This window comes from Neoarius graeffei, chromosome 13 (assembly GCF_027579695.1).
Source record: "Neoarius graeffei isolate fNeoGra1 chromosome 13, fNeoGra1.pri, whole genome shotgun sequence".
NCBI classification, from domain to species: Eukaryota; Metazoa; Chordata; class Actinopteri; order Siluriformes; family Ariidae; genus Neoarius; species Neoarius graeffei.
The window spans coordinates 64,473,846-64,500,248 of NC_083581.1; the positions used below are offsets into that span (position 1 = coordinate 64,473,846).

The 26,403-nt window shown below is 43.4% G+C and overlaps 1 protein-coding gene across 1 annotated transcript in view; it reads right to left on the minus strand.

Moving 5' to 3' along the window:
* Window positions 1-3,831: 3,831 nt before the first annotated feature.
* Window positions 3,832-26,403, minus strand: part of ddost (dolichyl-diphosphooligosaccharide--protein glycosyltransferase subunit (non-catalytic)) — a 30,187-nt gene continuing 7,615 nt past the window's right edge. The window contains exons 2-11 of the mRNA XM_060938326.1: window positions 22,515-22,625; window positions 22,332-22,418; window positions 22,105-22,208; window positions 17,705-17,799; window positions 14,883-14,976; window positions 7,737-7,885; window positions 5,539-5,686; window positions 5,296-5,416; window positions 4,457-4,563; window positions 3,832-4,377 (exon numbers count right to left, since the gene is read on the minus strand). Of these exons, the coding sequence (XP_060794309.1) occupies window positions 4,228-4,377; window positions 4,457-4,563; window positions 5,296-5,416; window positions 5,539-5,686; window positions 7,737-7,885; window positions 14,883-14,976; window positions 17,705-17,799; window positions 22,105-22,208; window positions 22,332-22,418; window positions 22,515-22,625 (1,166 nt within the window). The 3' untranslated portion in view covers window positions 3,832-4,227. The remainder of the gene's footprint in view (window positions 4,378-4,456; window positions 4,564-5,295; window positions 5,417-5,538; window positions 5,687-7,736; window positions 7,886-14,882; window positions 14,977-17,704; window positions 17,800-22,104; window positions 22,209-22,331; window positions 22,419-22,514; window positions 22,626-26,403) is intronic.

The following is a 26,403-nucleotide window of genomic DNA, read 5'->3' on the forward strand; positions in this document are numbered from 1 at the left end:
GAGGATGGAGGCAGCTCTCCTGTGGACTCTGCAATGGTAGATGATCTGTAGAGAGGGCAGTGGAGTTTTGGTGATCCTCTCAGCAGTCTTCACCACCCTCTGCAGGCGTTTGCGGTCCATAGGTGTAGTGCTGCCGTACCACACAGTGATGCAATTGGTCAGGATGCTCTCAATTACACAGCTGTAGAAGTTGCTGAGGATCTTGGGCGACAGACCAAACTTCCTCAGCCTCCTCAGAAAGTACAGTCGCTGTTGAGCCTTCCTAACCAGCTGTGTGGTGTCAAGTGTCCATGTAAGGTCCTCACTGATGTGAACACTCAGGTATTTGAAACTGCTCACCCTCTCCACCTCAAGCTCCCAGATGAACAGTGGCCAATGAGGTCTCCTCTCCTTCCTCATGTCCACCATCATCTCCTTCATCTTGTCCGTGTTGAGAGTGAAGCTGTTGTCCTCACACCATGACACCAGACTGGCCACCTCCCTCCTGTAGGCAGTTTCGTCACCGCCAGTGATGCATCCTATCACTGCGGTGTTGTCCGTGAACTTCAGGATGATGTCCTTGTGGGAGGCAACACAGTCGTGGGTGAACAGAGCGTAGAGGATGGGGCTGAGGACGCATCCTTGTGGGGTGCCAATGTTTGTGATGATGCTGGATGAAGTCCTATTACCAATCCTGACAGTCTGGGGCCTGCCAGTCAGGAAGTCGAGGAGCCAGTCACAGAGGGTGGGGTGTAAACCAAGTGTGGACAGTTTATGGATGAGTTTGTGGGGATGACCAACAAAACTCATCCATAAACTTTGTGACCTCACCGACTATTACACGCCTTGCTCTTGGAGTGATCTTTGTTGGTCGACCACTCCTGGGGAGGGTAGCAATGGTCTTGAATTTCCTCCATTTGTACACAATCTGTCTGGCTGTGGATTGGTGGAGTCCAAACTCTTTAGAGATGGTTTTATAATCTTTTCCAGCCTGATGAGCATCAACAACGCTTTTTCTGAGGTCCTCAGAAATCTCCTTTGTTCGTGCCATGATGCACTTCCACAAACATGCATTGTGAAGATCAGACTTTGATAGATCCCTGTTCTTTAAATAAAACAGGGTGCCCACTCACACCTGATTGTCATCCCATTGATTGAAAACACCTGACTCTAATTTCACCTTCAAATTAACTGCTAATCCTAGAGGTTCACATACTTTTGCCACTCACAGATATGTAATATTGGATCATTTTCCTCAATAAATAAATGACCAAGTATAATATTTTTGTCTCAGTTGTTTAACTGGGTTCTCTTTATCTACTTTTAGGACTTGTGTGAAAATCTGATGATGTTTTAGGTCATATTTATGCAGAAATATAGAAAATTCTAAAGCGTTCACAAACTTTCAAGCACCACCATATATGTTCCTATTAAAGTGGCTGGTGCAGATAGACATTAAAACAGAAAACCTCTCTTGTGTAAAGTGATTACTAAATTAGCTGAGTAACCATAATAAAATATTGATGCAAATCATTGTGATTATCCTTTTAGCCATAATCATGCAAACTATTTTTCAGCCCAATCCACTCAGACATTGATGGTGACTGACATCAACTTTCATATGAACATAGCACACACCAGCTTAACGCATGCAGTTATCACATCATTCCTTTGGTGTTTCATACCAGAACATCAAGGACGTAATCGCTCATCTGGCCTGCCATCAAAACAATCATGACGACCAAAACATCACACAGAACTGAAACATGACAATATGAGGGAGAGGACCAACCTCCACGACAAACTGCTCAAAATCTCATCTCATCTCATTATCTCTAGCCGCTTTATCCTTCTACAGGGTCGCAGGCGAGCTGGAGCCTATCCCAGCTGACTACAGGCGAAAGGCGGGGTACACCCTGGACAAGTCGCCAGGTCATCACAGGGCTGACACATAGACACAGACAACCATTCACACTCACATTCACACCTACGGTCAATTTAGAGTCACCAGTTAACCTAACCTGCATGTCTTTGGACTGTGGGGGAAACCGGAGCACCCGGAGGAAACCCACACGGACACGGGGAGAACATGCAAATTCCGCACAGAAAGGCCCTCGCCGGCCACGGGGCTCGAACCCGGACCATCTTGCTGTGAGGCGACAGCGCTAACCACTACACCACTGTGCCGCCCTGAAAATAAAGCTGTAAAACAAATTGTTTACAAATTGTTTGTCTATTCGTTAATTTGGCCTAATTAATTACTTGTTAGCAAAAAAATTGACAAAAGAATGACCAAAGTTTTGAGCAGTGTGAGGAGTTCTTTCAAACAAAACAACAGGAACGGAAATTCATGGAAAACTAACGGAGGGGATAAGAAGAACTTTATTCATCACACATTTGTGAAATTCCTCTCTGGATTTAACCTATCTGAAGCAGTGAAAAAAAACATGCATGCGCGCGCACACACACACACGAGCAATGAGCACACACACACATACCCAGAGCAGTGGGCAGCCATGCTAACAGCACTCGGGGAGCAGTTGGGAGTTAGGAGTCTCGCTCAAGGGCACCTCAGCCCAAAGCCGTCCCATATTAACCTAACCGCACGTCTTTGAACATGTGGTTAGGTTAACATGGAACGGCCTTAAGGTTTAACTGAATTGGTGATGGACAGACGGACGGACAACGGATGCCACGCCATGGCAACAGCTCATCAGCTTTATAGCCAGATGAGTTAATAAATTCTTATCCTGAGTGTGTGTTAAGCCCGGCGCACACAGGCAACTTCTCGTCGCAAGCGTTTTGCGATTTTTGGACGCAAGTTTCCCTTCTCGGGTAGCTGCGTGTGCACGTTATCTGCAACCAGTGAACGATGCAAGTGATGTGGAAATCACGTGACTACTTCGCACGTGGGGATTGGCTTAGCCTTTGAAGGTGATCGCTTCGTTATCACAGACACTCACAGAATATCAAGCATGTTCGATACCTGCGATCTGTCACAAGCAAAAATAAATATGCTGTTGCAAATATGCGCACGCGAAGCAATTTTCCGCTTGCGTCAAAAAGTTGCACGACCAAGCGACGGAAACTCGCCCATGTGCACCAGGCTTTAGTATTCGATCAAAACCTTGTATTGGACAATAATCAGAGCTCTAATATCGGCAACATAAAGGAGCATCCATACACTCTTCTAGAAAAGAGGTTTACAAACAACCAAATAAAAGCAGACAAAAAATTTAAAGGTGGCGGGATGGTGGACCATTTTAATAAACCCTGGTACTTTTACAGAATTTTAACATTTTTCATTACAATTTTAAGCTTCATGAACAAAAAGATCAGTGCATTCATTCATCGAAACTGCAGTTAGATTTACACTGTGGGACTTTTTTCCACTTTATTTAAATAAAACATGGATGCAAACGGTGCGCCTTTTGGCGGATGCCGCCTTTTTCACGGCTGTCTGGGGGACTTGTGTGAATCGTGCAGATCCGATGAGGTTTTTTTTTTGGGGGGGGGGGGGGGGGGGGCGTTGGAGTGTCTGATTATAATTTCATCAAAGTAAATTCTGTATTAAAGTTACTAAATAAGCAAATGCCATTACAATCCATGAAACATAGGAAGTATGAGAAGAAAACAGTAGATCAGAAAGCTGCGCACGTAAAGCCAATCACGTAACTTACGTAACTCACGTTGGACTGATGGAAATCCTTGCGCGTGCAGTGAAGTGCAGCCAGCAGCAGATAATAGCGCGCAGCCAACTGGCTTTACGTGCGCAGCTTTCTGATTTACTGTTTTCTTCTCATACCTATACTTCCTATGTTTCATGGACTAATGGTATTTGCTTATTTAGTAATTTTAATACAGAATTTACTTTGATGAAATTATAATCAGACACTCCAATGCCCCCCCAAAAAAAAACAAAACTCATCGGATCTGCGCGATTCACACAAGCCCTCCAGACAGCCGTGAAAAAGGCGGCATCCGCCAAAAGGCGCGCCGTTTGCATCCATGAAAAAATGACAAACCAGCCTGGAGACTTCTTGCAAAAAAAAAAAAAACAAAACACACAACAACAACTTGTACAAAAGAGCATTTAAACTCAGGTTGACAATCCATGTGTAAAGTTGTAGTGGCATGATCAACTCATGGAAAAACCCTACACCAGGACAGTTCGATTCTCAACCACCGACCTGCGCACTAGGACAGGTTCAACCCAATCGGATTTCATTCTTAAACTGCAACTCCTACTTAATCGGACTTCTCCTTCTCCTTCATGTGGAGGAAGACGATGCTGAAGACAAACAAGCCAGCCATCATGGAGAACACACTGGCGTAGTATGGGTAAGCAGAGGGGATGTAGCGCTCGTACTGGGTGTGCTGCAGCGGGCGGACAGACACCTGTGACACAGGGTCAAAATTAATAGAAAGTATGCCTTCGTGAACAGAAACCACAGCATTAAAAACAAAATGCACTTACCTGTGTGGAGGAGTAAAGGTGTGTATAGCCCAGTCTGTTATAATCGACTTTGAATTGAAACACGCCATACACATCTGGCAGCTTAAACTGGACACTGTATTTGCCACCTGTGCAGACAAAGGCAAGGCAAGTTTATTTATATAGCACATTTCATACACAATGGCAGTTCAATGTGCTTTACAGAAGTAAAAACAAAACAGTAAACAATAGAGAAATAAAATTACATAAAATAATTTTCTTTATTCTAAAATAATTAATTAAAAGAATTAAAAGAATTAAAAGAAAATAATAAGAATTAAACAGTAGAAATAAAATATTAAAATGCCAAAAAGAAAAAGGAGAAAAAGAGAAAGGGAAAAAAAAAACTAGCTGAATAAAATAGAATAAAGTTAAAGTAAATTTAAAACATGCAGAGAAAGTAAAGATTATAAAAAATGTAAAAATATTAATTATTTAACAGAAAGCATCTGAAAACAACTTGGTCTTTAACCTAGATTTGAAGCTGCCAACAGCAGGAGCATTTTTAATGTCCTCTGGCAGTTGGTTCCATAGCTGTACTGCATAGTAGCTAAAAGCTGCTTCACCACACTTTGTTTTAACAACTGGTTTTAATAGTAAATTTTTCTGTTGCGATCTGGTAGATCTGATTGGGTTAGGTCGCTGCAACATAGAGAGGTAATTGGGCCCTGTACCATTTAGAGATTTGTACACCAGCAGCAATGCTTTAAAGTCAATTCTGTAGCTTACTGGAAGCCCAAAGCACGTGTGTAACTTCATAACATCTTCAGTTTCAGGTCTTGTATCTACGATTTAGAAGGCAGACTAAATCACGTGGATACCGTTTTTCTTGAGGTAGGTCCTGACGAAGGGGTCGATCCGGACAAACTCCAGCTGAATGTCATCTCCGTCAAATGGCACCCAGCGGCCCTCGGACAGCATCTCGATTACAATGCTGTATTCCTGTAATCAATAATATAAAAGACTAGGTATCAGTAACACCCTGGTTTTCAGCAGTGTTTTTTTGAAAAACGAAGGTCAGAAACGAAAGTGCAAAACTGTAGCAGGAATAAAAAACAACTCACCACCAGGTCAGTGATGGTATAAGCTGCTGGCGGCGTACTTTCGCCCACTTTATGATGACTTACAGCGCCAACCCTGAGGACACCTGCCTCCTTAAACACCCAACGGGCGAGAGCTTCGGCCAGATCCCGATTACCGGTCTGTGAATAGCTGAAGCATCACAGACATCACTTTAATCACAATACACCTACGGTTTCCGGATGGCTTGTATTCTGATGGATTCTCCCAAAAAATAAATAAAATTCCCCAAATTTTCTTCCCTTACGGTTTCAGTCCTGATTTTAAACACTCAGGATGCATGATGCTCACAACTACTGTATATTTCTCAATACTGAAATGATTGTATTATTAACTCTATTAAACAAAGACAACACTTGTAAGCAATGCTAACATTAAGCTCACCAATATAGTCAATTATAATTATACTCGTTTCTCTTTTTGTACACAAATGCAAGAGTTTGCATACTCTTAGAAGGGCGTTACATTTTACACACAATACATAAATGATCAAACTATTTTATTAATAAGATTAATTCAAGCACAAAATATCACATCAAAAAAAAGTTTACAAATCCTTTTTCTCAATGGGACAGAAATATTCTTGAATATTTTTCTTGTCATTTCTAACATTCAGTAACATGTTGGAATTTATTTGTAAACCTGAGGTGCAATTTCCTTGGATTCCCTCCCAGGGGATGGAAACTTTTGCATTCATTTTTTTTCTTTAAACTGTGAATGTTTATGGTCCAAAGTAGAGGTCTGCGCGGGTCGGATTTTTCAGTCCCGCTCCCGCCCGCATTGTGCAGTCCCACTCCCGCCCGCAAAGAATTATGATTTTTCAGTCCCGCTCCCGCCCACGCCCACAAAGAATTATGATTTTCAGTCCCGCTCCCCATATTTTGTCCTGCTCCCGCCCGCAAATCCCGCATGATGCAGACGTTTGCGTTATTTCTCAGGAAAGTTCTTGTCTTGACACAGCGTGATGGTGCCCCGCCCCCTACTTTGAGTGGATTTGAGCATAAATATCTACAGCTCACGTTCACATTTGTTATTAGTTACCTTGTTTCTGAATTCAGCATGTAGTGTCTCATAATAATAATAATAATAATAATATGCTGTCAAGCGATTAAAATATTTAATTGCGAATCGCACATTTGTGTCACATGAGAAACCATTGTAATTCTCTGATCAGCATAAAAAAGTGAATGGGCTTGCTTTGTACCATGAGTGAAGTGATTTACTGCTTAAGTTAGTCTACAACTCTAATCAGAGAGACAGGTTACACAGTGACGGTAAGCTTGACTCAATGCTATCCCAGAAATCCTTCCTGTGATATGCAAATTTGGCTGTCCAATCAGAGGCGGCCAAATTTGCATATTACAGGAAGGATTTCTGGGATAGCATTGAGTCAAGCCTACCGTCACTGTGTAACCTGTTTAAAACACGTTTTTAGTTAGCGGGACTGCAGCTTATCACCGCTCCCACCCGCGCCTGCATATGTGCACTCCCGCTCCCGCCTGCATACGTGTACTTCCGGTCCCGGCTGCGCCCGCAATGAGCTTTCAAAATTTGTCCCGTGCCGCACTGCTTTGCGGCGGGTCCCGCGAGTCCCCCGCGGGAGTGCAGGGCTCTAGTCCAAAGTCCTTTTTTTTTTTTTTGTTGCGCTGAGGCACAGTTCAATCTGACTGATTAGAAATGGATGAAGGAACAGTCGAAGAATTTTTCTTTTAACAAAAAGACAGTCAGTCAACGCCATCTCCCGCCACAAGCATTTTATAAAGACCTCTTAACACTTACGACCTTATAAACCCATTACTTTAATATTGACTTATGTCATAAGCGCTATGACACCTTCATAAAACGCCACCCAGCTTTTTTTTAGTAGTATGAGCACGCAAAGTTTCATTGATGTAGGTGATGTAGTTTCTGAGAAAACTTGTCCAGACTGAGTCCACTTATACAAAAAGTCCAATGATAAAGCAAGGGCCATAACTCTGGAAAAAAATAAATTTCTTATAAATGATTTTCAAACTGAACTTGGATCATGAATAGTAATACGAGCACGAAAAGTTTCATTGACGTAGCTTATGTAGTTTGAGAAAACTTGTCCAGATTGAAATGGACGGACAAACTCCATTCCTATATCCTCCTGTGCACTTCGTGGTGGGGGATAAAAAACAAGGAACATGATATTTCATACCTCTTGGATCCTGGGGTGGCTTTCTGCACTGGCGAGTTGAAGAAGGCGTCGCTGAAGAAATGCAAGGATCCACTGAAGATCACACGAGCGTTGTTTCTTGCCTGCAGGCCAGCAATCAGGAGGGTGTTCTTTCCAACTGCATGAGGGTACTGTGATAAGAATGGAATATAGGAGAGAGAATAACCATGAAATAATCAGTCCAGGCATCCCATCCGGGTAGTATTCCTGCTTAATCTTACTGAAATACACCCCCGATTCCAAAAAAGTTGGGACAAAGTACAAATTGTAAATAAAACTGGAATGCAATAATTTACAAGTCTCAAAAACTGATATTGTATTCACAATAGAACATAGACAACATATCAAATGTCGAAAGTGAGACATTTTAAAATTTCATGACAGCAACGCATCTCAAAAGAGTTGGGACAGGGGCAATAAGAGGCTGGAAAAGTTAAAAGGTACAAAAAAGGAACAGCTGGAGGACCAAATTGCAACTCATTAGGTCAATTGGCAATAGGTCATTAACATGACTGGGTATAAAAAGAGCATCTTGGAGTGTCAGCGGCTCTCAGAAGTAAAGATGGGAAGAGGATCACCAATCCCCATAATTCTGCGCCGACAAATAGTGGAGCAATATCAGAAAGGAGTTCGACAGTGTAAAATTGCAAAGAGTTTGAACATATCATCATCTACAGTGCATAATATCATCAAAAGATTCAGAGAATCTGGAAGAATCTCTGTGCGTAAGGGTCAAGGCTGGAAAACCATACTGTGGGCCCGTGATCTTCGGGCCCTTAGACGGCACTGCATCACATACAGGCATGCTTCTGTATTGGAAATCACAAAATGGGCTCAGGAATATTTCCAGAGAACATTATCTGTGAACACAATTCACCATGGGTGGCACGGTGGTGTAGTGGTTAGCGCTGTTGCCTCACAGCAAGAAGGTCCGGGTTCGAGCCCCGTGGTCGGCGAGGGCCTTTCTGTGTGGAGTTTGCATGTTCTCCCCGTGTCCGCGTGGGTTTCCTCCGGGTGCTCCGGTTTCCCCCACAGTCCAAAGACATGCAGGTTAGGTTAACTGGTGACCCTAATTTGACCGTAGGAGTGAATGTGAGTGTGAATGGTTGTCTGTGTCTATGTGTCAGCCTGTGATGACCTGGCGACTTGTCCAGGGTGTACCCCGCCTTTCGCCCGGAGTCAGCTGGGATAGGCTCCAGCTTGCCTGCAACCCTGTAGAACAGGATAAAGTGGCTACAGATGAGATGATTCACCATGCCATCCGCCGTTGCCAGCTAAAACTCTATAGTTCAAAGAAGAAGCCATATCTAAACATGATCCAGAAGCGCAGATGTCTTCTCTGGGCCAAGGCTCATTTAAAATGGACTGTGGCAAAGTGGAAAACTGTTCTGTGGTCAGACGAATCAAAATTTGAAGTTCTTTATGGAAATCAGGGACACCGTGTCATTCGGACTAAAGAGGAGAAGGACGACCCAAGTTGTTATCAGCGCTCAGTTCAGAAGCCTGCATCTCTGATGGTATGGGGTTGCATTAGTGTGTGTGGCATGGGCAGCTTACACATCTGGAAAGACACCATCAATGCTGAAAGGTATATCCAGGTTCTAGAGCAACATATGCTCCCATCCAGACGACGTCTCTTTCAGGGAAGACCTTGCATTTTCCAACATGACAATGCCAAACCACATACTGCATCAATTACAGCATCATGGCTGCGTAGAAGAAGGGTCCGGGTACTGAACTGGCCAGCCTGCAGTCCAGATTTTTCACCCATAGAAAACATTTGGCACATCATAAAACGGAAGATACGACAAAAAAGACCTAAGACAGTTGAGCAACTAGAATCCTACATTAGACAAGAATGGGTTAACATTCCTATCCCTAAACTTGAGCAACTTGTCTCCTCAGTCCCCAGACGTTTACAGACTGTTGTAAAGAGAAAAGGGGATGTCTCACAGTGGTAAACATGGCCTTGTCCCAACTTTGAGATGTGTTGTTGTCATGAAATTTAAAAATCACCTAATTTTTCTCTTTAAATGATACATTTTCTCAGTTTAAACATTTGATATGTCATCTATGTTCTATTCTGAATAAAATATGGAATTTTGAAACTTCCACATCATTGCATTCCGTTTTTATTTACAATTTGTACTTTGTCCCAACTTTTTCGGAATCGGGGTTGTACAAGCAGACAGAAGTGTTATTTGAAACTAGAACTGAGTTTACTCACTATAGAATACCTCCCGCTTACGAGCCGGTCATATATTGCCCTATGTAAGGGAGTAAGTTGAATTATCTCCCCTTTGAAACATCGCAGTTTTCCTTCACACGGTATACTGCAACTGTGTAAAGGTTTCATCGAACTGTTTAGGAGTTATGCTTACAAGACACATGGACAGACGGATGGAAAGGGTGATTCCTATACCTCCCCCCCCCCCAAAAAAAAAACGCACCTTTGTTTGCAGGGGTTATAAATCTTTGATTGAAATAACACTCAATCAGGTGTAAAAACCCTAGCCACTTTAATAGAAACACCTGTACCCTTCCCCATTCATGCAGTTATCCGATCACGAAATCATGTCCTAGCAGCACAATGCATAAAAACATGCAGGTGCAAGTCAAAGGCATCCGCTAAATGTTGACATCAAATATCAGGATGGGGGGAAAAAATATGATCTCTGTGACATGGACCATAGCATGATGGTTGCTGCCAGACAGGCTGGTTTGAATATTTCAGAAATGGCTGATCTCCTGGAATTTTAATGTGCACTAGTCACGAGAGTTTACACAGAACAGGGCGGGGGGGGAAATCATCATCATCCACGTGAGTAGCTGTAGGCAGAAATGCCTTGTTGAAAGATAGAGCAGAACGGGCAGATTGATTTGAGCTGACAGGAAGGCTGCATAACTCAAGCACTTATTACAAACGTGGTGAGGAGAAAAGCGTCGCAGAATGCACATCAAATCTTGAGGCAGGGGAGCTATAACAGCAGACCATACTGGTTTTTCTCATCAGGCAATAACAGGAATCTGAGATTACTTTGAGCACAGGTCTCACCAAAACTAGATAGTTGAATGTTGGAAAAACATCACCTGCCCCGTGTCTGAAATCACTCACTCGTTCACTACTCCATATTCACTATATAGTGAATTACTATTTAGAGGACTATACAGTGAGCTCATTGAGAAGATGAAAAAACGCTTTCGGACACTACTCCGTCGCGCTGTTATTTGCATCATTAAGTTAAAGTCCTTCCCGCACCGTGTGGTGCATCGGGCGGCGCCGATCTCCGTTTCCGCAGCCCTCGGCCTCTCGCCTATTACATAGCTAGGGTTACAGTGGGGGGCATGTCCTCTGGTAACCACGAGAGTTTAACTCCCCACTCGCATCTGTATTGCAGCATACCTTGCCAGACGGCAGTAGGTGCCATTTTTATGATGGTCTTTGGTATGACCCGACCGTGACTAGAACTCACGATCTCCCGATCGAGAGGCGGACACGCTACCACAAGGCCACTAGCCGGTTATTTGCATCATTACTGTCGCACAATTAAAATGTGCCAGACCAGTCGGCTGGTGGGTTTTCAAAATAAATACATGCATGCATTTTTGTGACACATTATACGGAGTGTATTTCTCATCTCATCTCATCATCTCTAGCTGCTTTATCCTGTTCTACAGGGTTGCAGGCAAGCTGGAGCCTATCCCAGCTGACTACGGGCGAAAGGCGGGGTACACCCTGGACAAGTCGCCAGGTCATCACAGGGCTGACACAGAGACACAACCATTCACACTCACATTCACACCTACGGTCAATTTAGAGTCACCAGTTAACCTAACCTGCATGTCTTTGGACTGTGGGGGAAACCGGAGCACCCGGAGGAAACCCACGCGGACACGGGGAGAACATGCAAACTCCACACAGAAAGGCCCTCGCCGGCCACGGGGCTCGAACCCAGGACCTTCTTGCTGTGAGACGACAGCGCTAACCACTACACCACCGTGCCGCCCCAGTGTATTTCTCACATTAATAAAGTACCTGCATCTTTCAATTTTTTTTTTTTTAAATCAAGGCTGAATACTTTCTTCTTTGCCGCTGCCTTTTATTAAATCAGATTTGAGACTTTTGATTTGATTTCTTTCAGTGCGACCACAATGCATGATGGGATATACTGCTTGGTTAGCGACCATCGGTTGTACACTACTTTTCACGGTGCATCGTCGGACACTGAGTGCACTATACTATATAGGGTGTAATAATTCTCACTATACATTCGGACAGCACTACAAAATCACAAACTCATTATATAGTCCACTATATAGTGAGTAGGGAGTGATTTCGGACACAGGGTATGTCTTTTTCCGATCTTCAACTATCCAGTTTCAGCAAACCTGTGCCCACTGATTGGCTGATTTGACAATTGAATGGGTATGCAGGTGTTCCTAATAAAGGGGACGGCAAGTATGCACTATATGGCCAGAAGTTTGGGGACACCCAATGTGCTTGTTGAACATCCCATTCCAGATTTTGCTGTTATAATAACCTCCACTCTTCTGGGAAGGCTTTCCACTAGATTTTGGAGTGTGGTTTTGGGAATTTACTCCTTCAGCCACAAGAGCATTAGTGAGGTCAGGCACTGATGTCAGGCGAGGAGGCCCGGGGTGCAGTCGGTGCTCCAGTTCATCCCAAAGGTGTTCAGTGGGGTTGAGGTCCAGGCTCTGTCCAGGCCACTTGAGTTCCTTTACTCCAACCTTATCATCAACTCGTGTCACTTTGTGCATCGGGGTATTGGAACATGTTGGGCCAGTAAAGGGAAACTATAATGCTACAGTCAACAAAGACATTCCATGTAATTGCGAGTATAGAATTCCAACTCATTTTGGAGAAGACCCACATACAAGTGTGATGGTCAGCACAGTGATTAGCTCTGTTACAGCAAGAAGGTTCTGGACTCGAACCACACAGCTGACTGGGGCCTTTGTTACCCCTTTTCCACCAAAGCAGTTCCAGGGCTGGTTCGGGGCCAGTGCTTAGTTTGGAACCAGGTTTTCTGTTTCCACTGACAAAGAACTGGCTCTGGGGCCAGAAAAAAACGGTTCCAGGCTAACACCAGCTCTTTGCTGGGCCAGAGGAAAGAACCGCTTACGTCAGCGGGGGGGGGCGGAGTTGTTAAGACCAACAACAATCGCAAGACCGCGAAAGGTCGCCATTTTTAAGCGATGAGAAGCAGCAGCTGTACAAATGCGAAGTCATCCATTATTGTTGTTGCTGCTGCTGCTTCTTCTCCGTGTTGTTGTTGCTTCGATATTCGCGCCAAGGTTTATGCAAACGCAGCGACGTAACTGACGTATACAGCGACGTAATGACGTGGCTCCCCTTAGCACCACAAGCTATGGAAAAGCAAACTGGTTCTCAGCTGGCTCGCAAGTTGAACGAGTTGTGAACCAGCACCAGCACTAGCCCCGAACCAGCCCAGGAACTGATTTGGTGGAAAAGGGGCATGTGTGGAGTTTACAGGTTCTCCCCATGCCTGCATGGATTTCCTCTCGGTGCTCTGGTTTCCTCCGACAGCCCAAAGACATGCAAATTAGGTCAAATGGCAACTCTAAATTGCCCATAGGTGTGAATGAATGTCTGCGTTAGCCCCAAGATAGACTGGTGACCTGTCCAGGGTGTACCCCGCCTCTCACCCAAAGTCAGCTGGGATTAGCCCCAGCTTCTCCCGCAACCCTGAAGGCCAATTTATGCTGACAACCCAGTCCTCGCAGACGGCGCCGCAGATAGCGTCTGCGTAGCCCCCCCCATCTTCGCAGACGCTCTGCGCACACCTCCCAAAAATTGTGACCACTGCAGAAGCCTTGCAGACAGCGTCGCAGACAAGAGGGCTCCGATTGGTCCACTCTACATCCGCTGTACACGCACTTCCGCTTCCCTACTTTCCTGGTTTGGTTTGTTTTCACAACCGCCATTTTTAAAAACACGAGCGAAGATGGAGCAGCACGAAGAGCGGTTGATCGAGGAAGTACGTACATCTATACGACTCCAGTTCTAGTCATTATAAGTAACCGGAGGATAAACACTCCACTGGGCGGCACGGTGGTGTAGTGGTTAGCGCTGTCGCCTCACAGCAAGAAGGTCCTGGGTTCGAGCCCCGTGGCCGGCGAGGGCCTTTCTGTGTGGAGTTTGCATGTTCTCCCCGTGTCCGCGTGGGTTTCCTCCGGGTGCTCCGGTTTCCCCCACAGTCCAAAGACATGCAGGTTAGGTTAACTGGTGACTCTAAATTGACCGTAGGTGTGAATGTGAATGGTTGTCTGTGTCTATGTGTCAGCCCTGTGATGACCTGGCGACTTGTCCAGGGTGTACCCCGCCTTTCGCCCGTAGTCAGCTGAGATAGGCTCCAGCTTGCCTGCGACCCTGTAGAAGGATAAAGCGGCTAGAGATAATGAGATGAGAAACACTCCACTAACCACACCCACCAACTACTCCCAGCGATTTCGTGACTTCGCGCCCCCTTGCGTTGTGGCGGTGAATAACATCGCGCACGCCTATTACTCCCCGCTCAACGATAAATTACAACTGTCTGCGAAAAGCTATCTGCGAAAGCCTTGTCGCAAGAGCATGCAGAGGCCTTGACAGATAAGTGGTATATAATGAAAGGATGGACAGTTGTGTCCCCACATACTTTTGGCCAAATAGCGCATATCAAGATATGGCAGAATGTAGGTTTAGCTGCCATTTACTGAATGTGGGACACTGATTTAACACAGAAATTTATAAGAACAAACGCTTGATGTCTTGATAAAGTAAGTGCAGAAATAAGAAAGCCGATCATTACGTAAATATTATTTTGATATTAAATTCTACTCGTCAACTACAAGATGAAATGCAAATGATCTTCCGAGAGTCAGTGAGACTGGCGGAATGACACGTACACGAAAGAGCCAAGAACGTGCGAGTGAGGTAACGGGCATTTGTACAAATCAAGCTGAGGTGTGGGATGAGATACAGGTCATACAAAACAGTCTTGGTGTGTTTGTTTCTCATATCTACTCAATATCAATATCCTAAGCATTCCTTATCGTTCAGATCTGTGGGAAACACTGCATTACCAAACCATGCTGCATACTCACTTGTGTAATCGGACGATCAGGGAAGTAGGAGTAAGAAGTGGAGGAACCTGTGAGGATGTCCAGGACAAGAGGGTTGTCTGGATCGGCCACCATTCTGGAAATAAAAGTAGTAGTTTACAATAAAATGCTATTTGACATGAGCATATCACCACATCCACAATGAAGACAAAGGGGACAGAAGTCTCAGGTGGGGTTTACATTAGACCGTATCAGCGGATCATCAGATTAACGTTTTTAAAACGATTAGTGTGCACACAGCAACACCAATACACGATTCGCGTGCACACAGCAACACCAATACACGGATACGCTCGGCTCCGCAGGCATCCTGCGCTCCAACTCACTCCGCCCTGAACAGCGAGTGCCCTCTGGAGGGTGCGCACTCCGGCCCTGCGCAGCTCACAGAGCGCGCGAGTATAGCGCACGAGCACTGATTCGGGACTGAGCCGCTGTGTGTGTGATCTCAGTGCATATCACTTACCACTTGCAAGTGGAAGGATGGCAAGCCTAAAGACCATCATAACTACACAATGGGCAGTATTTGCATCAGTATTTGCAGTATTTTCATACTTTTATACTCTTTAATGAAAGGTGATACAAGGCGGAAGTCCGCGCCGTTTTTCAGCAGTCGCATCACATGACCAACACCAGCGAATCAGGAAGGTGGGTGTCACAGTGACGTTGTCCAATGACAACGCCAGCTAGAGCTCAGCACAGCGTATCCGCGTATCTCAATGTTTACACAGCACCGGACCAGACACGATCTGGATTGAATACGTGGACCCTGGCGGATTCCCGTTTCCCGGCGTTTTAATGTAAACGGACAGTGCATCCGCGAAGAAAACGAGACAGATACGGTCTAATGTAAACTTGGCCTCAGGCAGCACTAGTGAGAGTACAGATGTACACCCAGACATTTGTACAGATGAGTAGGTGTGTCCAAATTTTTGACTGGTACCGTACGTCCCTTTTTTGTACACACTGTCCATGTTCATTTCCCATCCCAACGCAGGTGAAATGAACACGGACAGTGTGTACAAAAAGGGACATACAGTACCAATCAAAAATCTGGACACACCTACTCAGTTTTTTCTGTATTTTGACCATTTTCTACATTGTAGAATGATGACATCAGAACTATGAAATCACATATGGAATTTTGTAAACAAGAAGTGTTAAACAAAATGAGTTCCATAGTTTAGATTCTTCAAACCAACCACCGTTTACCTTGACTCTTTGCACACTACTGGCATTATCTTAACCAGCTTCATGGAGGTAGTCACCTGGAATGCTTTTCAATTAACAGGTGCCTCGTCAAAAGTTAACAAGAGTGCTCTGAGAGCACAATATCCCCCGCTGGCAACTACGCCATAACTCTGGTAAAATGAGACTGAATTGAATGAAATTGCAATAATGCGTATTATCGACATATAACAAAGAATCCTGCCAAGTATCGTGAAATTGTTCCAAAAATTGTGAGCGGAGTTGATTTTAGAAGGCGAGTACCCTTCCTGAGACGTCCATCTGTCTGTCCATCACCATGACATCGGGCCTTTCGGCCAGCAAGGGATAAAAACTTTTTGCCAAATCACATGAAATTCCTCCAAAAATTGTGAGCGGAGTTGATTTTAGAAGGCGAGTACCCTTCCTGAGACGTCCATCTGTCTGTCCATCACCATGACATCGGGGGCCTTTCGGCCAGCAAGGGATAAAAACTTTTTGCCAAATCACATGAAATTCCTCCAAAAATTGTGAGGGAAGTTGATTTCAGAAAGCAAGCACACCTTGATGAAATTGCCAAAAGTACAAGTTTGTTAATAATCAACAGTATAACTCTGGTAAAATTTGCCCAAATTAAACCAAATTTCAACCTGCGTATAACTGTCATACAACAAAGCCTTTTACCAAATTTGGTGAAATTCCTCCACAAACTGTGAGAGGAGTTGATTTCAGAAGAACGTACACCCTCATGAAATTGTCAAAGTTATTTAATCAAGGGTCAAAACTCTGGGAAAATTTTCACAAATGAAATAAAAATTGTAATGTGTGTATTACCGTCATATAACAAGGCCTTTTGTCAAGTTTCGAGAAATTCGTCCAAATATTGTTTCGAGGAGTTGATGTCAGAAGGCAAGCACACCTTCATGAAATTGTGAAAGTACAAGGTTGTTAATCAAGAGCCACAACTCTGATAAAACGTGACCAAATTTAATGAAATTACAATATGCGTACTACCGACATACAACAATGCCTTCTGCCAAGTTTGGTGAAATTCCTCCACAAACTGTAAGAGGAGTTGATTTCAGAAGGACAACACGCTCATGAAATTGTCAAGTTATAATTTTTGTTAATCAAGGGCTGTAACTCTGGTAAAATTTAACAAAATTACAACGTGTGTATTACCGACATATAACAGATTCCTGCCAAGTTTCGTGAAATTCCTCCAAAAATTGTGAGAGGAGTTGATTTCAGACGGTGAGCACCCTTCCCAGGACAGACATCACCATGACATAATCCCCCTTCGGGCCTTTCAGCCAGCTGGGGATAATCAGTGCAATTTCTCGCCTTCTTAACGCGTTTGAGATCACACAGTAAATAGCTCTATTCCACAACTGCAGTAATCCGTATTATGTCAAGAACCGCTCAAGTAAGTAAAGAGAAATGACATCCATCATTACTTTAAGACATGAAGTGCCTGTTAATTAATAAAAATAAAAACGACATTCATAGAAGGTGTCCAAACTTTTGACTGGTACTGTATACTATATATCCTTATTCTTTTATCTCATGATTAACAGTTAAACGTGACAAAGATGACCCACCCGACACCTTTGAAGAGGATGGGGTTCTCAGTGGGCTTGCCAACAATAGTGGGGGCCTTAAGGAGGTTTTCTGGATCTGCAACAATCAGGGTGTGCTGCAGAAACAAACGGAAACAAACATTTACAAAGTGCAAACAGCATGGGTGAACAAATAATAAACTGGTTAGCTATTCCACCGACAACGTAAAAGCTACAGTGTACTGCACAGTCCCACATTTTAGTTGCCCAGAAAGCCAAATGACACGACACTAAAACCAACATGATGGCAAAAGTAATTTAATAAAAAAAAAAAAAAAGTATGGCAAGTTAGCTCGTCAAGTACACTACCGTTCAGAAGTTTGGGGTCACCCAGACAATTGTGTTTTCCATGAAAAGTCACACTTATTTACCACCATAAGTTGTAAAATGAATAGAAAATATAGTCAAGACATTTTTCTGGCCATTTTGAGCATTTAATCGACCCCACAAATGTGATGCTCCAGAAACTCAGGCCCTGTCCACATGGCAACGGATTCAGGTGAATCCGATACAATCGTTTATCATTTAGGCCTGGCGTCCACACGGCACCGGCGTTTTGGATGCCCCAAAACGCAATCTTTTGAGAACGAGTCCCAGAGTGGAAAGATCTGGCAACGTCGCCGTTGCGAAGTCGTCTGGATGAGTAGAACGGATTTGTTTACGATGACGTCACAACCACATGACTGTCAGTGCTTCACGCCGGGTAGAAGTGTAACGAACTCGATGCGAGTTGTCAACAAATCCTATAACTTGGTTCATGAAACGTGCTTACAAAATATTTTCACTGTGAATATTTATTGTGTAATGGTGCAGAGAGAGAGAGAGAGAGAGAGAGAGAGAGAGAGAGAGAGAATAGCCCTTAGGGCAGAGTCAGTCCCGCCAGCAAAAATAGGGAAAAAAAAAGGAGCGATCTCACCTCTTCAGATGTTGGTTTAAGTCCTACAATACATTCCTCAAAAAGGGCGTAGAAGAACAAATTAATCCATCAACGTGTAGCATTCAATTTATTCCGGACCATTAAAGATGCCGCCTTCTGCGTAGAATCATACATCATCCTCGCTGCCATATTGGATAGGTCAAAGCGGAGAATAAAGATGCCTCATTCATGTGCTGCGTTTAACTGTACCAACAGGTTTACTGTCCAAACGAGATCACATGGGATTACCTTTCACAGGTGAGACTGGAAAAATACTTTTCATTGTATTTGGTCATTATAACGTAATTTTACGAACAGATTTTTCTGACTTTGTGGCTAATATGAAGTCTCGCGCATAATAGTTTATGCGCATGCGTCCTTACTTCTTCTATTGTTCTGGTGTCTCCGAAGGGACCGTCTTACAGCGCCCCTAGAGGTGTGGCATGTGTATTGCATCGTTTTCAGCAAGCGTTGCGTTGCCATATGGACCTGATATTTTACTGATCGTTGCCCATGTGGATGCGATATTTTTTTTAAATAACATCTCGTTGCCGTTGTCGTGTGGATGTAGCCTCAATCTGCTCAAAGGAAGGTCAGTTTTATAGCTTCTCTAAAGAGCTCAACTGTTTTCAGCTGTGCTAACATGATTGTACAAGGGTTTTCTAATCATCCATTAGCCTTCTGAGGCAATGAGCAAACACATTGTACCATTAGAACACTGGAGTGATAGTTGCTGGAAATGGGCCTCTATACACCTATGGAGATATTGCACCAAAAACCAGACATTTGCAGCTAGAATAGTCATTTACCACATTAGCAATGTATAGAGTGGATTTCTGATTAGTTTAAAGTGATCTTCATTGAAAAGAACAGCGCTTTTCTTTCAAAAATAAGGAAGTTTCAAAGTGACCCCAAACTTTTGAACGGTAGTGTAGCTAATGATGCTGAACCACAAACAAAGTCTAAATCACTGGCCAAGGTTTGAGCAATGAGATCCTGTGTTCTGTTCTGGAAGTAAATTAATCGTGTCTTATCGACATCTAATCTGTGTAGTAAACCATTCTACTGTCAGCCAGCTTGGCTCAGCGGATGCGTGTCATGCAACAAGTGGAGGGATTCAGGAGGAGTACTGCATGCTACGGTTACAGGTCATGTTTAAGCAACATAAAGTAACACCATCTGCTACCCGTATCCTCACACACTGAAAACTGCATATCTTCTGCCATTATGCTGTAATGGTCTCGTGTCGCAACGGGAGCAAAACGGCAAAGTTGAAACATTAATCTACCCCCTGGCAACCAAGTGACATGTACGGTAATCTTTTGCCATGGCTCCGGTGGGAATCGGAACCGGATTTACACGCGATGAGCGGTTGTGATGTTGCTGACGGTGATAAAAACGATGTAATGATACTGTGACAGAACTCAAAGTAAAGCAACCAGCGGCAAACTCGAAACAAGCAAAGAAAACCTCAGCGGATATAAGCAAAAATGTTACAAATAGCCCCTGCTTGAACAAAAAAATGTTCAGAAACCGGAAGAGAACTCTCTCAACAAGAGGTGTGAGCAGCTCATCTGGTGTCAGACTGTTTGGGCTTTTCACAACATGAACTTGCCTCCTTGTGAATTATACGTTAAATCCAGTCTTGCACGTTTTATATGTCTCGCAGAGATTCGTGCTCGGTAGCATTCCGGTAAATACATTTAAGTGGGGATACATATCCGTTACTTTTGTTATGGAAGACTGAACACGCCTCATACAATAATGCATTTTGTAAGTGATAAAGGCTTTAATTGCTCTGAACCATGTGTTACTAGAAAAGCACTCGGAGAGCGCAGACCTCCGCCAAGAATCCTTTAAAAAATTCCGGGATCCAGACAGTGATCCGGATCAGCGCCAAAGTTTAATGGATTGTTACTTGTGCCCAGTCACACCTCTGGAAAAAATTTCAGAGCAATCCGTTCATAACTTTTTCCGTAATGTTGCTAACAGACAAACCAACGCTACCGAAAACATAACCTCCTTGGCAGAGGTAAAAATTAAAAGCCATGTCTCAAAAAAAAAAAAAAAAAAAAAAGACAATCGTTAATTAGTTGCACTACCTCTAGATGGCGCTAATGTACCAGTGTCTGTGCAAGAGTCACATTTACATTAATGGATTTTCATTGTGCTGAAACAAACAACCCTTAACTTCCAGAAATATTGAGAAATCAGTGGAGATCGCTGATCAGGGAAAAAAAAAAAAAGCCCACACTCTCAATGGCAGAGTTTATTATTTGTTTTATATCTATACTGTATTTATTGATCCCTAAGGGGACCTGGCAGAAAATAAAGTACATCCATCCATCCTTCTAGCCATCCATCAAGTGATTGACGAGTCAGGAGAAGTTCATAAGGCCAAGAAAAAAATAATTGTTTGTTTCCGGTTACCCGACCGACCGTTTAAAAAAATGCCCCGACCCTAGACTTTTTTGTTAGATGTTTAAAAAAAAATGTATTTTCGCCGACCAACAATAAATTCTGAAAAAAAAAAATATATCTGCATTACGATTTGCATAATATTGTCGATCTGACAAGTGACTAATTCTAAAACGCATATATCGGACAAGAAACACTCACTGATTTCTCACGGCCTCAATCTGACGTCATGACCTCTTTCCGGGAAACTCCGGCTTGTGTTGTACACAACGCTAGGCATCATGGCGGCCAACGAAGTGTTCTCGATTACCGTGATCGGTTGCGACCACACGGAAGATTGTAAGATAATAAGTTCATTTTAAGTTCTCAACTGTAAAAGAACTCTACGAACATTATCATCCTCCGCTGGACGAGTCATGCAAACAGTATACACACAGCGCCCAGGCTAACGGCGGTATCGATATCACGATGTTCTTTGTATTCATATTAAAAACATACAAGTTCACAACATAGTGTTCCTAATAAAGTTAAGGTTCAACATTTGTAGTTATGTTTATAGTTCCTTTAAGCGTCCGAGCACTCCATATTTTATCCATGGGCTCCGAATCCTGTATTCCACAAGCTTCACTGGTTTTCTTAGGCCTGGTTCTGGATGGTTGAGTCACAGAATGACACTTCCCCACTATGTGCCACTGTTGGTCCCACACCTAAAATTTATTTAAAAAAAAAAACAAACAAAAAAAACCCCTACCTACCCGGTATTTTGTGTGATTAAAAAAAAAAATAAAAAGACCTACCTACCTACCCTATTTTTTTTCAAGATGTAATAGGAAACAAACAATTATTTTTTCTTGGCCTAATTAATGATTTACCTTCTAAAGTAAAGAAATATTAAATCATGTACAACTTTCTGGAAAGGACGACATCCAAATAGCAGGGGTTTGGGTGTAATATAAATCAATCAATCAATCTTGTATACAGTATGTGGCTCACGGTGAGCACATTTTGCAGTTTTCCATCACACACAAAACCTCCCACATCTGCTCACCTCGCCAGGATCAGAGACATCGTAGTTATGGTGGTCAATGACAGCAGTTTTCTCCTCATCAAACTCAATACCACATTCACTGCCCAGCTCACGTATTGGGTCACCTGTAGAAAGAGAAAAACACCACAGCAGTGGATTAAAACACAAAGCTATTAAATCACAATAACAATAAAAACATAGGACCACTTCCAGACAATCTACTGTCTGAAACATTTTGAAAGACTCACCAATATCCGAGCTGGCTGCAATCAGAATGTTGCCCCCACCATCAATGAAGGCTGTTATGGTCTCCAGATTAATGTTTCCTCCAAAATCTTAAACACATTAATGGTATATTCAGACTGAACACAGTTATATACTGATGATATGTCTGAGGAGGAGTTACTGAAGAGCCTGAAATTGATCTTTACCTTCCACTGATGGGGCGAAAATAATGAGATGGTCGTACAGGAACTGTCCATACTTGATCAGGGAGAGACTGGGATCATCAGCAGTCTTAAACGTGAGATCGAAACCACGATCTGATGAAAAAAAGAGAAAAGGTAATGGTAATTAACATGGGAATTTGACAAGGTTTAGACCCAGGAAATTAACAGATCGACTTTTAGGTATTATGGGCGTTATCACACATTCCATGAATAATCTATTTGAATCAAATCAAGGATAGAAGAATCCAATGTGTGATGCACAAAATGTCAAAGTAGTTATTTATATAAACCAATATATTAATTCTAAAATATTTTAATTTAGGGCAGCAGTGGTTTGCACCATGACCTCACAGCAAGTCGGTAAGAAGTGTCACATGCACACTCAAGCACAGTGAAATTCGTCCTCTGCATTTGACCCATCTGAAGCAGTGAAAAAAAAAACACACACACACGCACACACACACACACACACGTGGGCAGCCATGCTACAGTGCCCAGGGAGCAGTTGGGGGTTAGGTGCCTTGCTCAAGGGCACTTCAGCCCAAGGCCACCCCATATTAACCTAACCACATGTCTGAACCGTGGGGGAAACTGGAGCACCCGGAGGAAACTCCACACAGAAAGTCCCGTCAGCCACTGGGCTCGAGCCCAGAACCTTCTTGCTGTGAAGCAACAATGCTAACCACAACACCACCATGCTGCCCAATAGATGCCTTTTTGTGTGGATATCTGTGAAGAATCTCAGTCATCCAGGTACATGGTAATCTGCGATTGGCTGAAGAGAGCAACTGGACTTGCTTGAAGATTCTTGAAAACGTTGCGCCTCTCATCCGAAAGGCTTCCTCAGTTCTGTCTGACTAATAGGGAGCATCAAGCATTTATCCTCTCATGGATCATCATAGAATCCGAATCAGAATGCTGATGGCTGCATTGTAGGTGGCTGATAAAAGATGTCTTAGGCCCTGTCCACACGGCAACGGATTCAGGTGAATCTGATAAAAAAAATTGTTTATCGTTTCGGCCTGGCGTCCACACGGCACCGGCGTTTTGGGTGTCCCAAAACGAAATCTTTTGAGAACGGGTTCCAGAGTGAAAAAAATCTGGCAACGGAGCCGTTGCGAAGTCGTCTGGATGAGTAGAACGGATTTATGATGTCACAACCACATGTGCTTCACGCCGGGTAGAAGTGTAACGAACTCTATGAGAGTTGTCAACAAATCCTATAACTTGGTTCATGAAATGCACTTACAAAATATTTTCACTGTGAATATTTATTGTGTAATGGTGCAGAGAGAGAGAGAGAGAATAGCCCTTAGGGCAGAGTCAATCCCACCAGCAAAAATAGGGGGAAAAAAAAAAAGGAGCGATCTCACCTCTTCAGATGTTGGTTTAAGTCCGACAATACATTCCTCAAAAAGGGCGTAGAAGAACAAAGTAATCCATCAATGTGTAGCATTCAATTTATTCCGGACCATTACAGGGTCCTTGCAGGATTCAGTAAGTTAAATTTTAGACCTTTTTTAGACTTAAGACCATTATGAAAAATTTTTTAGATCAACACGAAGCATTACAACCTGCCCTACCCCCGCCCTTCCCAAAAAAAGACAATCGAGTTCAATTCTCAAAACAAAGTCATTTGTATTGGTAAACTGACTATCAGGGATACAAACTGATTGTGTGCTTATTTATGTCATATGGCAACATTAGTACATTATGTCACATAGCAACAAAAGTACAAGACAGTGGAGTGATGCATACAATCTATACAATATCCAAGTTCCTCGGATTGACCAACCTGAAGGATTACAGCCCCCCCCCAAAAAAAGACCAAAAAATCAGTTCAATTCTCAAAAACAATGTAATTTTGTATTGCGTTTGTAAATGTCAAACTGACAATCAAGTAGAAGACAATTTCTAGTGATACATACCACTAGTGATCAGCAGATGGCGCTGAATGACCACTGAACAACTGTGGGAAATGATGCCAAACACAAAATGAATACAGGGTGACATACTGCATGTCAACTGCCCAGTGCTTTAACACTGAATAAACTCGTTTTTATGAGAGGAGCCTTGCTTCTTAAAAGTTGAGTTGAAAGGTGGAAAACGAGCAAAACTGCAACAACTCGGCACACTAGACGCCATTAAACAAAGAAATCTACACGTAGAAATCAATTCATTCACGTATTTACACATTCTCCTATGGAGCCCTTGCATGTGACGTCACAGCCGATCCAGATTGTGACAGATGCCATCTTGTCGGTCAAACGCCATATTCCGCCTTCTACTTCTGGTTCTACTTCTGCTTTTACTTCTACCTTTTCTTCTGGAAAACCCTACTATATACAATTCTACTACAATGGCTGCGGCTACAAGCTCTCCCTACCTGTGCACGTTTTTTGTTTTTTGTGTGTATTTTTGCGTGTTGTTCGTCTGTACCGGACTTCAATATCCACTACAACCGTATGGACTTACTGGGCATTGGTTTCCAGCAGAAAATGACGGTTTGTAGCGATTTCCATCGCATGCACAACATTCCGGACGAGATAGCGAGACCAGCGGGGTCTCCGTGGATTGTTATCGGAAGCAAAGCGAAGGAGGCGGCGTCGGGAGCGGAAGCAAAAGCGAGGCTGCAGAGCCGGCCTGTTGACTAAGCTCAGAAAACAGCCACTCAAATCTCCACTGCCAAGCCTCTATCTCTCCAACGCCAGATCCATGTAAACAAGACGGACGACTTGGAATTACAGCTGGAATTACCTTATTCTATTCTATAATCGGCTGGTCAGTGCTATACTCAATACTTAAGTGACTTACCCGTCCAATGAGGATTCTTGTTTACAAGATGCCACATCTGAGTTGTTGACAAATCCTGAATTTCTGTAAAGATAACTGTCCAGAGATTTATAGGCACGCAGTACTTCACCACTGAACAGCGAGGGAAAGTTAATGAGGTAATCATACACGTCCGGGTATTCCGCTGGCAGTTCAAAATCCGGTCGTGAAAACTCCGTCCGGAAAGCCATAAGGGTCACTAATCTGTAGATCGTTTATTTTAGACATATATCTAGTTATCTGCTCATTAGAAAAATGAGCCGTGTAGTCCGTCGGTTGAAATCGATCCATTCTGTACACGAGTGCAGCAGTATTCAGCGGTGTTTTTGACTGACAAGATGGCGGTTGTGTACTTTCCGGTCACGTGACTGCAAGATCTCTATTCACTGATGAAAAAGATTAGCACTTAACACATTACACACAAAACATATTACTAATGGACATTTTCCTCGTAGAGGTAGCAAGTTATCAAGAGAGTGTGAGCAGAACACAGCTTACACGTGCAAACTTAAGTCCCACCTTTTCGACGTAAAAAAACCCCACTTGTTTATACAGCTCACTTACTTGTATGTGCGTCAGAAGGTCCTGTGCGGTTCCATGACCCATGAATTGAGAGTCCATGTAACGCGACTGCACCTCTCCATTGCTCCAGAAACGAATGTTGAGGTCCAGCTGTTTGGATTTGGTCGATGTGTTGAAGCTCTCGTCAAACATTAGCACATACTGGCCGCTAATTGACTTCACCAGCTCTCTTTTTATAAAGTCTGCCAGGCCGAATCTTGCAATATAGACGATCTTGTTAGGTCCGCAGGCGAACGTTTTGGCAATCGTAGAATCAGGAAACATTGCCTGGAAAAGGCCGTTAATATTGCTGCTGCTGTTGTATGATAGATGAGAGGTCACTGTGTGTAGAATCCAAAGTACCTCAGCTTTTGACGTCTCCGTGGACCCGAAAGTCGCCTGACTGTTATTGGGCGAATGTTGAACAGCTGGACCAGGCAGCGATGTTGGCTGGGATACTGACAAAAAGCTTGAGATC